The 16,836-nt window shown below is 43.3% G+C and overlaps 1 protein-coding gene across 1 annotated transcript; it reads right to left on the bottom strand.

Annotated features, from left to right (window-relative positions):
* Nucleotides 1–305: 305 nt before the first annotated feature.
* MSGN1 (mesogenin 1) lies at nt 306–1,640 on the bottom strand. Its single transcript, XM_012438820.2, has one exon. It carries the CDS (start codon nt 1,583–1,585, stop codon nt 1,004–1,006), a length of 582 nt encoding a protein of 193 aa, XP_012294243.1. The 5' UTR covers nt 1,586–1,640; the 3' UTR covers nt 306–1,003.
* Between the last annotated feature and the right edge of the window lie 15,196 nt (nt 1,641–16,836).

Raw genomic sequence — 16,836 nt, 5'->3', positions numbered from 1 at the left:
GTATTTGGGGCTGGGGGGAGGCAGATGGACGGGAGGGGAAGATGAAGAAGTAAATGCCTTTAGAGGGGTCAGAGACTGTTGAGTCGAACACTGACCCTTTTACTTATTCTCTATGGGATTCAAATAGCTTTTTTTTTTTTTTTTTTTTTTTTGAGACCATCTCTTTATTTGACAAACAAGTAAGTGAAAGGGCTAAGTAAGTTCCTATTCATGCCCGGCCCAGGACAAAGGACAGGGAGCCCCTGCCCACCCAGCCTGCTTCAGGCCCACCCTGAGGTGCTGTCTCCTCCTCTCCTCCTCCTCCTCCTTCTCATACTCTCCTTCCCTGTCACACAAGCTGTCTGCCTATGCAGAGGAGGCTCTGGCCTTTGGGATGTTCACTGTCTTAACTTAGCCTGTCTGTGTATGACTTTCCATTTATCATGACACCAGTGCCTTCTGCATTTAAGTGATTTTGGTCCCTAAAAGAGCATGATTTCAGTCAAACACACACACACATACACACACAAAATGAAACAGGAGCACTAAAGCCCTTTACCTGGCACAAATCTTTCTAAATAAGAATCCAGGTATCACACTGGATCCTATACAAAATACACGTTTAGTTATCAACAGAAGAAAAGTTCTCAACACCGAAATGGCAGGAGGTTAACTGCAACACTTTTACATCATTGAAAAAATGCATTTAAAATCATTGACCCTCTCAAATACCTTGAAAGACAGAGAAGAGCAAAATAATTTGTCTCTTTGCAAAGGATGAGCCTCCCAGAGATGGTGGAAAAAAATGGAGGCGAAAGTCTCTGCTCATCTGGCAGGTAAGTGTTCTGATGGGTCCAGCAGGTCAGATGTGAATTCCCTTAGGGTTTTTCAGATCACAAGATTACCACGCTTACTACATAAAAATCACTCTATGCCGATCATTGTTCAGTAAGACGTCCAGGTCTTCGAAGCTCCTCTACTCCTGCCCGGGAGACTGGAACTGGTCAGCGTCCCTGGACAGAGCTCACGCGCTCTGGGCTCTGGGCTCTCTGCCGCGGTTGAGGAGGTCTGTGAGTTCCCCGATGTACTTGATGGTGTACTTGAGTGTCTGGATCTTGGTGAGCGGCTGGCCTCTCTGACTGTAGATAGGTGGCAGGTAATTCCGGAGGGTATGCAGTGCATCTGCCAATGTCCTCATCCTGAGCTTCTCCCTCTCGCTGGCTTTCCGCCTCCGCTGGACAGACATCCTGACTTTGGTGCCCTTCTGGGCCTTGGGGCCACCACCACCCTGGAGGTAGGCAGGCTGGAAAGCTAACATATTGTAGTCCACCTCTACCAAGCCACTGGCCCCACCGACACTGCAGCCATCGCTGCCCCCACTGCTGGCCCCGCCATGCTCACAGGGCAGCCCAGCCACGGCCGGACAGGGTGAAGAAGAATAGGACTCTAGCGATGGAGCCGGGGAAAGGCTCTGAGAAGGGGAGGCCTGGTTCAGCTCAAAGGGCCCTGCCCTGTCCTTCCAGTCCCAGGAAGACAGCAGGCCAGGGCTGTCAGAGGAGCCCAAGCCATCCTCGAGACTGAGAAAGGTCTCGCGCAGGTTGTCCATGCCTGCGAGACAGCTGCAGAGGGAATGGCTCCCTGGCAAGTGAGAAAGTTCTGCCGCCTGGCCAAGGAAGAGCTCTCTTTTATGATGGTGGGGGAGAAGTGATGAAGTGGGAAAGAGGGCCGTGTAAAGAGAGTTCAAAGGAAAAACCAAAGACGAAGATGGAAAATGAACTCTTCAGGTGTCACTTTCTCCTCATTGATAATTAGCGTCTTCCAGCTAAAAAGTCTTTAAACAGAAAGGCCTCCAAGAGAAGAAAAAAGGAATTATCTTGTTGTAACTAAACCAATTAAGGCTGCATAACTAGACTTAGCATTGTGCTGTGGAACTCATTAATGAGGGAGCCAAAGAAAACAAACCTGGGGCATCCGCAGCAAGGAGGGGGTGGCTGAGGCCCCCGGCGGAGAGTAGCAAAGTGACCCTAGAGGGCCTCCATCCCCTCCATCAAGACCTGCTAGATATTTCAGCACAGATGGAGTGTATTGTCGGAGAAGCAGCATGGTCTAGGGACAAGGTAACCCCTCTGAGCTTTGATTCCCTAATGTGTCCAACAGACAACAACAGCTCTTATTTCCTAGGGTTGCTGGGAGTACAACACACGTTAGGTATCCAGTGGATGCCACCTTAGTAAATTTCCCTGGGTCATATAGAGTGCAGACATGCCCCCAACATGCCTACATTCAGAATGACGGAGGCCAGCAACTTCGGTAAGCCTAGAGTCTTAAAGAGCAGGAAACATCCTGCTAGAAGCGTAAATGCCTTGCTGTTGCTGAGCAGATTTGGAATTCCCCATAGCAAGAAGATACCATGAAACAGAAAACTCCTTTAAACCAGGGAGTTTGCAGAATACCTGGCATTTATCCTAGGGAAAGTCTTTTTTAAAAAATCCAGCTGCACCTTGTTTTTGAAATGAGTCACACCTTGCTTTTTGAAATGTATGGAGGAAGTGTGAAATTAACTAGGGAGCCTCTCTTCCCCACCACAGCTCCAAATGCCACTGAATGTGTTAAGTTGGATGGTTGTGCTAGTTTGCTTCACTTCCTATATGCTCTGCTAGACCCTGGATTTTGGAAAAGGGATCTCAGATTCCCCATTTGTTCCATGAACTTAATTTATTTTCCATGTAGCTAATTCTACAAATTAGTATTAACATCAAGTCACAGTGAGTTAAATTGTAGAGTAATATTAACATGTCCTTTAACATGTCATTTAAGTCCCTTTGCAATTATTGAAAATAAATGTCATGGCTGAGTTAGAACATTTATGGTATTTTTTAATTAGCAAGGCTCAGGGGAAGAACAATCTCAAGTAGGTAATCTTTAGAAGAAGGCTCTTAATTTTGCCATTTACTAAAGAACCCGAAGCCAGATCTTGAAAAATGATCATATTAATGACTGTACGAAATGTAACAAATGACTCTTGCTCCTTTTTCCTCTCCCTTCTCTCTTCCAATTCTTGTTGAGAAGCCCAGAATCTGCTGATACTATGCAAGGATCTTATATATTTTTTAACTTTTTTATTTCAATAGCTTTTGAGACACAAGTGTTTTTGGTTACATGGGTGAATTGTATAGTGGTGAAATCTGAGATTTTAGTGCTCGTGTCACCTGAATAGTGTACATCATACCCAATATGTAGTTTTTTTTATCCCTCACTCCCCTCCCACTGTCCCTCTTCTGAGTCTCCAAAATCCATTATACCACTCTGCATACCTTCGCATACCCATAGCTTAGCTCTCATTTATAAGTAAGAACATATGGTATTTGATTTTTTTTTTCATTCCAGAGTAACTTCATTTATAATAATGGCCTCCAGCTTCATCCAAGTTGCTGCAAAAGACATTATTTCATTGTTTTTTTTTTATGGCTGAGTAGTATTCCATGGTGTATATTCCAAATATAAGCCACATTTTCTTTATCCACTCATTGGTTAGTGGACACTTAGTTGGTTCCATATCTTTGCAACTGTGAATTGTGTTGCAGTAAACGTACACGTGCAGGTGTCTTTTTGATACAATGACTTCTTTTCCTTTGGGAAGATACCCAGTATTGGGATTGCTGGATCAAATTGTAGATATACTTTTAGTTCTTTAAGAAATCTCCAGGCCGGGCGCGGTGGCTCACGCCTGTAATCCCAGCACTTCGGGAGGCCGAGGCGGGTGGATCACGAGGTCAAGAGATCGAGACCATCCTGGTCAACATGGTGAAACCCCGTCTCTACTAAAAATACAAAAATTAGCTGGGCATGGTGGCGCATGCCTGTAATCCCAGCTACTCAGGAGGCTGAGGCAGGAGAATTGCCTGAACCCGGGAGGCGGAGGTTGCGGTGAGCCGAGATCGCGCCATTGCACTCCGGCCTGGGTAACAAGAGCGAAACTCCGTCTCCAAAAAAAAAAAAAAAAGAAATCTCCATCCTGTTTTCGATAGAGGTTGTGCTAATTTTCATTCCCGCCAGCAGTGTATAAGTGTTCCCTTTTCACCACCTCCATGCCCATATTTGCTGTTTTTTGACTTCGTTTATTACAAACCTGTCCTGGCTGGGGTAAGGCGGTATCTCGTTGTGGTTTCAGTTTGCATTTCCCTGATAACTAGTGATGTTGAGCATTTTTCATGTTTGTTGGACATTTGTGTATCTTCTTTTGAGAAATGTCTATTCATGTCATTTGCCCACTTTTTGATGAAATTATTTGTTTTGTGGACACAAGGCGGCTGTGGGGGCCGCTGCCATGGCAGGCTCTCAGTCCTCACGTTCCACCTTCACAGTTTTCCACATAACACTGCTTCCACTCTTAGACTCCATAACTCTTTTTTCCCCTTCCTACAGCTTCTTTCTAAAACTGCTAATTTCTTGAACTTCCATTTTTAGATATCTCATTTCCTAAATGAGACAGTATCTGTCAAATCTTTAGTGCACTGAAGACACTTAATAAATGTAGGTCTCGTCATTATTGTTATTGACTGCTGTCAAACCCACCAGCAATAGAATGATTTACTGAGCTGTGACTCTTCTGCTTCTGAGCCGAGTTTCCCAGTCTTGTTGGGCCCTGAAACTATTCTTGGAGAAGGGAAGCTGCCTGGTTTCCATGTTTCTTGATGTACACTCTCTCTTTGGTGAAAAATAAAGCAGAACCAGACTTACATTTATCTGAGAAGCATTCTGTGCTCAATATGAGGGAAGTAAAGGTCAAGGACAATGTAACACTGTGGTGCAGACATTTGAAGGCTACAGTTAGACAGACACTAGCTGTTGCTTTTCTGTCTCCAGTTTGAACAAAGCAACAGAACACTGGACAAGGCTAGACCAGACAGGTGAAATTTATACTGGACCCCGTACAATCTGGCTGAGAGCATGGTATTGTAGAAAGATGAGGCAGCGCTTGCCTCCTCCATAGCAAGTGACTCGCCCCTTATGGCCTTAGTATTTTAGTGTGTAAGAGGAGATAATAACACTTGTCCTGTCTTTTTTTTTTTTTTTTTTTTTTTTTTGACACAGGGTCCCACTCTATTGCCCAGGCTAGAGTAAAGTGCACTTCACTAGGATCTAGCGATCTAGGATCTAGGATCACTACAACCTCTGCCTCCTAGGTTCAAGTGATTCTTGTGCCTCAGCCTCCCAAGCAGCTGGAACTACAAGTGTGTGTGCCACCATGCTCAGCTACTTTCTGTATTTTTAGTAGAGAGGGAGTTTCGCCATATTGGCCAGGCTGGTCTTAAACTCCTGGCCTCAAGTGATCCATCCACCTCCACCTTCCAAAGTGCTGGGATTACAGATGAGAGACATCATGCCCAGCCCATCCTGTCTTCTTTATCAAGAGCATTCATCACATGAAGAAAGTAGACCAAGGGATCACGAAACTCTCATCTAGCTACAAAATGCTGTGAAACATGTTACTACCATGTGAATATGCTTAGTTAAAAAAGCGCCGTACCAGCATGAAGGCATTTGGAGATATCATTGAGTCCATTATTTCTTTAAATCTGTATTCTACAGTTGGTCGATGACTTGCTCAATGTCACACCAAAAAGCTGTGTCAGAGATGGAAAGAGAAAAGCCAGAGTTGCCTGACTCCCCTATCTGTCCTTTTTATTCCTTTGAAGGGTTCTTATCAGGCAGACTACATATTTCCCACATTACTGATTTATTGGGATAAATATTTTACTTCAAATGTCATTGATGCAACAAACATTTATAAGCTACTGTGACTATGACTGTGACAGATTGAAAAGAAGCCCCAAACCTTGAGGCCCACTCTCAAGAGACCTTGAAAAATGTTCAGGTCCTGTTTTCCAAAGTGTAAGACAGAGGTACAGGTTGCTTCAGCTCTCAAATCCCAGGCCTTCATTTGAACCTTTTTATTCTAGCTACACCCACTAAGGAGGATCCCAGATTTGCCATACATATGAATGATTGGTCTGTGTCTAATTTTCAGAATGATGAGCTTCTGAGGGAATGCTGGTCATGTTCCGGACAACATTCAGGACAACTGGGCATTTCACACTGGCCTCAAAGGATTGTAAACTCTACCTTTAAGAGCAAGGAAGCTTTCTTGAGGCAGAGCCACTTCCAGGAAATTGGCAAAGAGTTCTCAAAGGATAGTTAGAAAACAGAAGTCAAGAGGCTGATGGAATTCCTCAATCTGCAGCCACCGGTGGTTCCATGCCACCGCCAGCCCATAACAGCTCCTCTGTGCAAATTATAAAACAACCAAGCTCAGGCTTATCTCAGCCCTGCTTGCCTCCTCAGCCCGGCACCTTTGTGCAGGATGCACCTTCCTCAAGCAGTGGCCCTGGGAGCCCCCGTGATGTGCCTCCTTTGCAGTGTTAGCATTTTTAGTACTTTGCGGCTGTTCAAACATCGGTGAACAGATAGAACATGGGGGTGGTGGCAAGAGAGCAGCGATGGGAGCCAGATTAAACCTGTCAAATCTTACATTTGCTCCTGTGTTATTGTGACCTGGGCCATATGAATCAATCTTTCTTAGCTTTAGCTTCATCTTCATCTGTGCAATTGAAATACTAATACTTGCTTTACAGAGTACATGTTTTAGCAGGTCTACCCATTGTAAGCTGTAAGTGTGGTAACTGATGTTGCTGTATTTATTAACCTTGTCCTGGGGCCAGGTGTGGTGGCTCATGCCTGTAATCCCAGCACTTTGAGTGGCCAAAGCAGGCAGATCACAAGGTCAGGAGATGGAGACCATCCTGCCTGACATGGTGAAACTCATCTCTACTAAAAATACAAAAATTAGCTGGGTGTAGTGGCATGCACCTGTAATCGCAGCTACTGGAGAGTGTGAGGCAGGAGAATCGCTTAAACCCGGGAGGCGGAGATTGCAGTGAGCCAAGATTGCGCCATTGCACTCCAGCCCAGTGACAGAACGAGACCATCTCAAAAAAAAAAAAAAAAAAAAAACTTGTGCTGAGTAAATTCCTGGTTCCTTGAGTCAAGAGAAGTTAGAGCCACAATACAAGTAGCTACAAATATATCACTCCCATTTTCTCTTGGCCTCAAGTCCCCCCTGCTTAGAAACCAAAATCCCTCCCTTCAAATGAAATCTTTCTCTTTTAATGGAACCAGATTAGTGACATATCCAGGATGGGTGGGAGCCGTCAGCCTCTGGTGTAGGCAATAAAGGGAGGTATTGTCTATATATAATTTTAAAACAGTGATAACGCATGGCTAAAAGTTGGTCTGTATCTTATCATAACCATGTGGTGGCAATTCTAAACAATGACAATAATAAAATGACTCCTCCTCTTTAGGGGAGCCTACTCCCACTACCACCCCCATCCTTGGTACACCAGTGCCAAAGAGAACTTGTAATTCAGTCTCAAAGTTTGAAACTGTCACTCAAGGCACCCAAATCCTCTACTTTACTATGGAACATTCAGTGAGTCATTCAACCCTTACAGACCTCAGTTTCCTCATGTGAAAATTAGGAATCCTATATATCGTGTTGCTATGAAGTTTTTAAAAATTAAAAATTGAGACTTGACTTTGGAAAGTATAAAAGAGTAGAGGGATATGTTTTGATATTACCAAGATTAACAAAAAAATACTTTCACCAATGCAATTATCTGCTCCAAACCCAGCCATTTGCCATGATATACGACACCAGGTAAATCAGCATGGAAGGTGGTTCATGTGCCTTTAAAAGCCTGTCTCGTGAGAAATGACACTATCTCAGACCTTTGAGAAGCATCGAGGTTGAGAGTTTTTTTTTCTTGTGACCTGGATCCCTGTTCTACATGAGGCAGTTTGTATGGGCCATTTGCTTGAGTCAGAGGGAGGACTCGAGTGAATTCCAACCCCTGATAATGCTCCAGAAAAGCCTTCCATAGGTAAGAATTTGGTCAACAAACTAAGAAATCTAATCCTGAAGTCCAATTAAAATGAGGGTGAATCTTTATTGAACTCCTGCCAATACTGAGAACCAAACTTTTCTCTTTCAGGTTCATTAGTTTCATTAGATGAACTCTTTCAGGTTCATCTTAATTTTCACAGCAGTTTTGAAAGATAGAGGTTCTAATCCACACCCTAAAGATGAAGAAATTGGTGTTCAGAAAGGGACCCAGAAGACACAGCAAGAGGATGGGAAAGTAGGATGCGATGTAAGTCTGTATGAATTCCAAACCCCCACTATACTACATCATTATAATTTCAAATTCCGCTCTACTACACTATTTCTCAGAAACAGCTTCATACATTTAATGTAACCAATGGGAATAGGTACAAAATGCAAGGCTTGGTTCAAATCCCACCTCCTCCATGAAGCTTTCCCTGCCTGCCTCAGCCCTTGGAATTTCCCACTTCTCTGATCAATAGCACTTACATATAGCATCATTCGTTTGACGTTAATATTTACCACCTGATGTTCTGGTTCTCTGTTCATGTTGATATGACTTATTTACTTCAGCTATGTTGAAACTTCTTTGAAGACATAGATGATGGCTTTTCTGTCTCTTAGCATGGGGCGAGAAGCTCAGAAGATGACTAGTCATTCAGTCTTTGGGCTTTTATTTGGCACATGTTGGGAGCCAAATACTGTACTGGGTGCTGAGGACAAAAAGTCAAATTAAAAAGCATTTGTTTTCAAGTTGCTTAGGGTATTGAAGGTGGTATCAGAGAAGTAAACTACTTATAAAACAATGTTGAATATGCTATGATACATTTAACCATAGGGCACAATCTGGACAACTATATGTGACAGCCTTGGGAGCCCTCTGTAACGTGTCTCTTTTGCAATATTAGCAGTTGAGTACTTCACTCGTTGTCCAGACATTGGTGGTTAGATGAAAAGTGATACTGGTGACAAGAGGACAATCTGGGGGACAGACAAAACCTGGGTCAAATCTTACAAATACTTAGCACACAAACCAGGCACTCAGTGGAAGGGCACAAAAGTGAATCTGGAAGGCTTTCTGAAAGACATGACTCCTACAGCCCTGTTTTTTTGTTTGTTCGTTTGTTTGTTTTGTTTTGAGACAGGTCTCGCTCTGTCACCCAGGCTAGAGTGCAGTGCAGCCGCATGCAATAGCATGCTCATGGCTGACTGTAGCCTCAACCTCCTGGGCTCAAGTGGTCTTCTCACTTCAGCCTCCTTAGTAACTGGGACTACAGGCGTGCACCACCATGCCTGGCTAATTTTTGTAGAGACAAGGTTTTGCCATGTTTCCCAGGCTGATTTTGAACTCCTTGGCTCAAACAATTCTCTTGCCCTGGCCTCTCAAATTGCTAGCATTGTAAGTTATAGCCCTGATTTTAAAGAAAACTCCTGTTGGTTCTTAATGATGCTCCTTAAAAAGCAGGGCTTTTTTTCCAGGTGAAAGGTGGAGAGAACATTCTAGTCATTGCTTGAAGGCTTGATAGAACATGATTTGTCCGAGAAATTGCAAGCTGTTCCATGTTCCACAAGGTCAAGTGGAGGTAAAGAGCAGCTGCTGGAGGTAAAGCTGAAGAGCAGAGCCTTGTCTGCAATGATAAGATGCTTGGACTTTATCTTGGAGACGACGAGGAGCTTCTGGTGGGATTTAGCAGGGATGGGATTTGGTTAGCAGTGCACTGGAGCCTTACTCTGCCTGTTTGTAGGGAAGGTGTTTGAGTGGTCTATTGGTTCTTCAGGGTTCACAGGGAAATAGAACCAATAGGATGGATGGACAGATGAGGATGGACAGACGGACAGACGGATGGATGGATAGGGATCAAGTTCCACAGTCTCCTTTCTGCAAGCTGCAGACTCAGCAAAGCTGATAGTATTGTTCAAAGGCCTGAGAGCCAGAGAGGCAACGGGTGGTGTAGATTCCAGTCCAGATCTGAAGGCCTGAGAACTAGGAGCACTGAGGACAATTGAGGACAGGAGACTGATATCCCAGCTTCAGGAGTCAGGCAGAGAGACCACTCAACCTTCCTCAGTCTTCTTGTTCTTTTCAGGCACTGAAGGGATGATGCCTACCCACATTATCTACTTTTCTCAGTCTACCAGTTCACGTGCTAATCTCTTCTGAAAATACCCTCACAAACACACCTGGAAATAATGTAGAACCAGCTACTTGGGCATCCTGTGGCCCAAGCAAGTTGGCACATAAAATTAATTATCACTCATGGAGCATGACTAGAGGCAGAGTGCACCAGTTTTATTCCAGGTGCTTAGCACATTCATCCTCACAACAACCCGAAGGGGTAGGTGCTATTATCATCACCAATCCTGTTTTACTAATAAGAAATTGAGGCACAGAGGAGTTAAGTGACTTGCCCAAGGCCCCAGGATGAGAGCCTAGGCTGACTGGAGTCTAGGCTTTTACTCACCAGTTGGAGGCATCAGCATGATGGGCTCTGCAGAGTTGTTGAAGCTGGAACTCAGGCTTGACCTGAGACTTTGTAAAACCTGAACGATTGATTGATTGATTCGCCCCATTCAATCATGCATCCAGTGTGTACAGAGAACCTGAGATTAGCCAGTGTCCTGGGTCCTATAGGCACTAAAGAGATTTAGTAAGTTTAGACTTTCTATCCTCATTCCTAAATTAGATGGTTGGTTGGACATGACAGGCATCCACATAACTACTCATTGCCCTGGTTAGCGGACAGTCCTAATACTTATAGTTTTGAAGGAGTGCCGTGTGTGTGTGTGTGTGTGTGTGTGTATGTGATGTAACCTTTAGAGACACCCCCTTCCTTGACCATACCCACAGTTATCCCAGCTATCATAACAAATAATAATAACAAATGTCTCTACTGCTAAGTGCTGCATAGGGTTTACTCCATTTAAATCTTATAAAAATATTATTTCATTTCCTATCTTTGTTTTCTTTATTCATTTTTATTTTCTTTTTGAGACAAGGTCTTGTTCTATCATCCAGGTTGGAGTGCAGTGGCGTGATCTTGGCTCACTGCAACCTCCACCTCCCAAGCTCAAGCCCTCCTCCCACCTCAGCCTTCCGAGTACCTGAGACTATAGGCATGCAGCACTATGCCCAGCCAATTTTCTTTTTTTTCTTTTTCTTTTTCTTTTTTTTTGTAGAGACGAGGTTTCACCATGTTGCCTAAGCCAGTCTCAAAATTCATGAGCTCAAGTGATCCACCTTCCTCAGCCTCCCCAAGTGTTGGGATTACAGTTGTGAACCACCGTACCCCGCCTCCTGTTCCCACCTTGAATAAGAAAAAACTGAGGCTTAGAGAAGTTTTAAAAAATTGCCCCAAATGACCAGATTAATCAGTGGAAGAGCACAATTTAGACCTAGGCAGTCTGACCCCAGGATCACAAGACTCCAGGGAGTGATGTTATGTTCCAAAGAGAGGAGAAAGGTGAAAGAGGATTTTGGAAGGACCTTCTGTTGTGAGGTTTGTAGCTGTTTTACAACTTTGGGTTTGCAGTTCCAGAATAGAAGGCAGCTGTCATCCCCTACCCCTTTTACTACTGTCCCTGGGCTTTAGACCACATAATTATTATTATCAAGCAGCAGGTAAGGGTGATATTTAATTATATTTTCCTAGAATTAAACATTTTAGATAGAACATTTCATTCTTTTATAAATAAAACCATTTTGTATATTAATATTGATAACAGTAATACATTTTCCATTTTTTGAGTACTTACAGCACATACTTTAGGAGCTAAAAATAAGAGACTTGCATACATTCGCTCATGTGATCCTCCATACAATCCAGTTAGGTAGACATTGTCGTCATCTTTCAAGGGAGGAAGCAAAGCTCAGATGCTATAGACCTTGCCCAAGGTCACGGAACACAGCTTCTCTCCAAACCACAGCCTCACCCATCAGCTCTGCAGCCGCCACACCCAGAGCCAGCTGCAGTACCTTCACCCATCCCTGCCCTCACTGCTTGTCACTGAGACACTCAGACCCCGCTGGCTCTGTGCACCCTGATTTCAGTAGCTGTTTTTGGCTATTGAGGCTCCTGCCCACCCTGAGCTCTACACACTCCCCTGACTTATGTATACTCCACGTTCCCATCTTCTAGCCACAGCCATACAGAACTCCACTGGCTAGCCCAGCCCCTGGCCTTCCAGCCATGGGACAGAGCCTGTGTGTGAACAGTTAGACATAAGTTGGGCTGGAGTCGGTGGCTCTTGGCTATGATTCCAACACTTTGGGAGGCTGAGACGAGTGGATCACTGAAGGTCAGGAGTTCGAGACCAGCCTGGTCAACATGGTGAAACCCCATTTGTACGAAAAATGCAAAAATTAGCTGGGTGTGGTGGCTGGTGCCTGTAATCTTAGCTACTCCAGATACTGAGGCAGGATAATCTCTTGAACCTGGGAGTCGGAGGTTGCAGTGAGCAGAGATCATGCCACCACACTCCAGCCTGGGCAACAGAGCGAGACAGGCAAGAAAGAAAGAAAAGAAAGAAAAAGAAAGAAGGAAAGAGAGAAAGAGAGAGAGAGAGAAAGAGAGAGAAAAAGAGAGTGTGAGCGAGAGAGAGAGGAAGGAAGGAAGGGTGGGAGGGAGGCAGGGAGGGAAAGAGAGGGGGAGGAAGAGGGGGAGAAAGAGAAGGAGGGAGGGGAGAGAGAGAGAAACAAAGCAAGAAAGCAAGAAGGAAAGAAGGAAGAAAAGGAAGGAAAGAAGGAAGGAAGGAAGGAAGGAAAGGAAGTTAAAAACCTGAGCCCTTTCATACTGCCACACAGTCTTGGCACTCAGCTAACATTCACCAGAAAACAGATTATTCTTGTGAGGCAAAGTGAATACAGGTTAGGGGTGTGTGTGTGTGTGTGTGTGAGAAATGTGACATTTTCCTATGTCCCTGAGCTAGTAAAGAGAACTAAACGTGGTACTCTCCTGCATGGGTGGCGGCCTGGAGCTGCTGTGCTGTCAAGCCTGTGACAGTTTCAGCAAAGCCTGCGTGGGGCTCTTGGGACTGTGACTTTCATGTGATTGCCATTATGCTAAGGAAATAATAAAAGTAGTTGGTTCTCTTGGTTTGACTTTATGGCTCATTGTAAGCCCAAACAGTAATATTTTGGGTTTGATCCTTTTAATAATAAATTGTGGAGCATCATGTAATGTGTGAATAGATGATTTTCACAGGCTGGGTATTTAACCCTTGGGCAGGACAAAGCAACAGAAAAATAAACAGCAACAAAATAATTAGACTTAACTCACAGGATAGGTGAGAGACAGAAGAGTTCTAAACTGCAGAAATCCTTTAGAACAGAAAGAGACTTGTGAAAAGCAGTGTTATCCCTCCCAAACACCTGGGCTGCTTCCTTTCTCCTCAAGCACTTTAGCTGAATGGGTTCAAGACCCTGTCTCATCAGCTCGTTCCACAGTCAAGAGCCATGTGAATTTTCTTTGCCAAATGAATGTGCAGAGAAGCCAAGGCAGTGTGGTTTACTTTAAAAAGAATCAGTTCCGGGGCAGGCATGTCCCTGCAGGGTCCATGGCACCTGAATATAAGCCTCTTTCTCTTTTGAAAATATAAATAAATATGTTCATTTGGAAACAAAATCCCGTCACCATGTCTACACAAAATGGGCGGTTATGCGGAAGATAGGAGGGCGGCAGACAGGAGATTGCAAAGTGTGGGTGAAGAAGCATTAGAGAAGAGGAAGAAGGTAATAAAAAGAGGAACAGAAGCTCATTCTCCCTGGAGAGCATCAGGGCAGGATGTTGTGACTATTCTTACTGCAAGGAAATATGAGCAGCTTGTCTTGATTCGGCAATCTCAGAATGTCAACATTTAGCCTCAAATAGCCAAGTGTTTAGTCACCGACTGAGGAGGCATAGCAGCCTTGAGTGCTTCACCATGGATTCTTCAGCAACTGGCTAGAAAGATTTAAACAAATCTCATGTGTTACATTTACACCTACTGCCCCTTTTAAGTTGGATTCTTTATTACCACTGGTATTTGGGGTGGCATTTTAATACCCATGTCAAAAAGTTGAAAGCAGTTTGCACGGAGTTTGTTCTCCAAGGATTCTCCCCTGTTCTTACCAGCCTGAGGAGCAGAAAAGTGCAACATTATTCTTCATTTTCTTGTGTTGAAAAAAGTCCTGTTATTAAAGTGAATACTAAAAATGGTTGTCTGCATAATGAGCCTGCTTATTTTCACAAACTTTAACCTCTGCTTTCGAGCACTTTCAATTCAGATTTCCATACTTGCCAGTTAACTGACACCTAAAAAAGCAGATATAAGGCAAAGAAGAAATGGGGGGAAATATTTTTCAATGTTTTGGTATGAGATAGTCAAATATAATAGGCAAAACATTGTTGCTATGAAGAACTCACACAGATAAGAAAAACACAAGCTTGCCATTGGGAAATGAACAAGGGCATAAATAAACAGCTCAAGAAAAAGAAATACAGATGGCTCATAAACATCGAAGAAAATGTTCACCTCAGTAGTATCAAAGACATGTAAATGGAAACAAGGCAAGGCCGTTTTTCACCTCCCAAATTGGCAAAGTTGGCAAGAGGGTGAGGAAGTGGACCTTCCCACACACCGCTTGTGGAAGGTCAACTGGTTTAATTTTTAACATATCTTAAAGTCCAAAATTCATCTTAGATTCAAAAGTACATTTGACACAAGGACTTTGTAGAACTAAACAAAGTTACAGTCAAATATTTAGGATAAAAAGTATTCAACTATAGTCTTATGATAATAAAAAATTTAGAAACAACCTAAGTCTCTAATAGCAAAGAAGTGATTGCATAAATTATGTCCTCTTCATATGATGGAATATTGTATAATTGATAAAGAAATTATATTTATGAAGAACATTTAATATAGAAAGCTTAATTTAATATTTACGTTTTTAAGCAGGATGTACAAAATTAATACTTTGATCCAATTGAAAATTCTTTCTCATAGAAAAATGACTAAGTGTTAAGAGTGGTTACTTCTGGTAACAGGAATTGAGAGTAATTTTTTTCTTCACTCATCTTACTTTCTTCTAGTGTCATGGTTAGTACCAGAACTCTGGAGCCAGAGTTCCTAGGCTCCAACCTTGACTCCTCTGCTTACTTAACTAAGTGATTATAAGCAGGTAACTTCATTTCTTAATGTCTCAGTTCCTCTACTTGTAATAAAGGGATAATAACAACAGCTACTTTACAGGATTGTTGTGAAGATCAATACACATAAAGAAATGTCATAATACTGCCCTCAGATATAGTCAGCTCTCAATTGTTGCTATTATCTTGGCAGTTTTCAGTGTTTTCTAAATTTTAAAAAGTTATTAATTTAAAAATTAGAATTTTAAACCCAGTAACCGAGCAAGGCTTGCCTGATTAGGTCCATGTGTGAATGAAAAAGATTCAGGAATCGTAGGTGCCCTCAAGTAGAATCAAAGCATATGGGTAGTACACTTATTTAAATATTTTTTAAAAAGCAGGCAGGAAGAAAAGGAGGAAGGGAGGAGCTTAAAGGGGCAGTGCTCCTGTAAAGATGATTAGGACATTGACAGGTAGGATATAAGTGTTGCTGAGACCTTGTTGGAGTTCCATGTTTCATTTGCAAAGAGTAGAAAGAAGTGGAGAAGAGACTCAGAGGAGGACAATAAAAAGATGAAAGAGAGGAAATGTTGTTTCATGAAAAAAGCTTCCAGTATTTTCCATCCCGGAAGTGTAGCTACTAAGCAGTTGAAGAACCATTCTCAGCCCCTTGTGGACTAAGTGGTCACCCTCCGTCTCCAGCAGGTATGAGGCCCACAGATAAGCCTCCAACTGTAAGACATCATACAGTTCACATTTACAGCATTCCCACACTTCCCTGCTTTCAAGAATCGCCTAGGGAAAAGGAAAGCATATTTTTAAAAAGAGGATTCCTAGGCTCCTCTCCTGGAGATTCTTAGTAAAGTCAGGGCTGGAGCCTGGTAGTGTAACTACCCAAGGGTTCATGTTGCCCGCTGCCTAGACAGAGCCAATTTATCAAGACAGGGGAATTGCAATAGAGAAAAAGTAATTCATGCAAAGCCAGCAGTGCGAGAGACCAGTTTTATTATTACCCAAACCAGTCTCCTCAGAATTCAGGGATCAGAGTTTTTAAGGATAATTTGGTGGGTAGTCACCAGTGAGTCAGGAGTGCTGATTGGTTGGGTGGGAGATGAAGTCATAGGGAGCTGAAGCTGTCCTCTTGCACTGAGTCAGTTCCTGGGGGCAGGGAGGGGCACAGATCAGATGAGCCAGTTTATCAGTCTGGGTGGTGCCAGCTGATCCATCAAGTGCAGGAGCTGCAAAATATCTCAAGTGCTGATTTTGAGTTTCACTATAGCAATGTTACTCCCAGGAGCAATCTGGGGAGGGTCAGAGTCTTGTAGGCTCCAGCTGCATGACTCCTAAACCATAATTTCTAATCTTTTGGCTAACTTGTTGGTCCTACAAAGGCAGTCTAGCCCCATTCAAGAAAGGGATTTGTTTCAGGAAAGGACTATTATTCTCTTTGTTTCAAAGTTGAACTATAAACTAAGTTCCTCCCAAAGTTATTTCGGCCTATGTCCAGGAATGAACAAGGACAGCTTGGAGGTTAGAAGCAAGATGGAGTTGAGGTGCTTAGGTCAGATCTCTTTCACTGTAATAATTTTGCAATGGCAGTTTTAATAGTCTCTTTTCTTAATATACAGGGAAGTGGGGAACTGATGACTTGGACAGAACAAAGACCTCCCAGGGTGCAAGAGCACTGAGCCAGTCAGCAAGATGCCAAGAGCACACCAGGGCTGAACACTTTGTTGAGATTATTGAACACAGATAAAACCGCAGATACAGGGAGCAGGACCGGATGATCTCTAGACTTTCATAACT

The sequence above is a fragment of the Aotus nancymaae genome, unplaced genomic scaffold (genome assembly GCF_030222135.1).
Source record: "Aotus nancymaae isolate 86718 unplaced genomic scaffold, 86718_ANA_hifiasm-v0.15.2.pri h1tg000057l, whole genome shotgun sequence".
Taxonomy (NCBI): domain Eukaryota; kingdom Metazoa; phylum Chordata; class Mammalia; order Primates; family Aotidae; genus Aotus; species Aotus nancymaae.
This window is presented reverse-complemented; position numbering and strand designations above follow the sequence as displayed.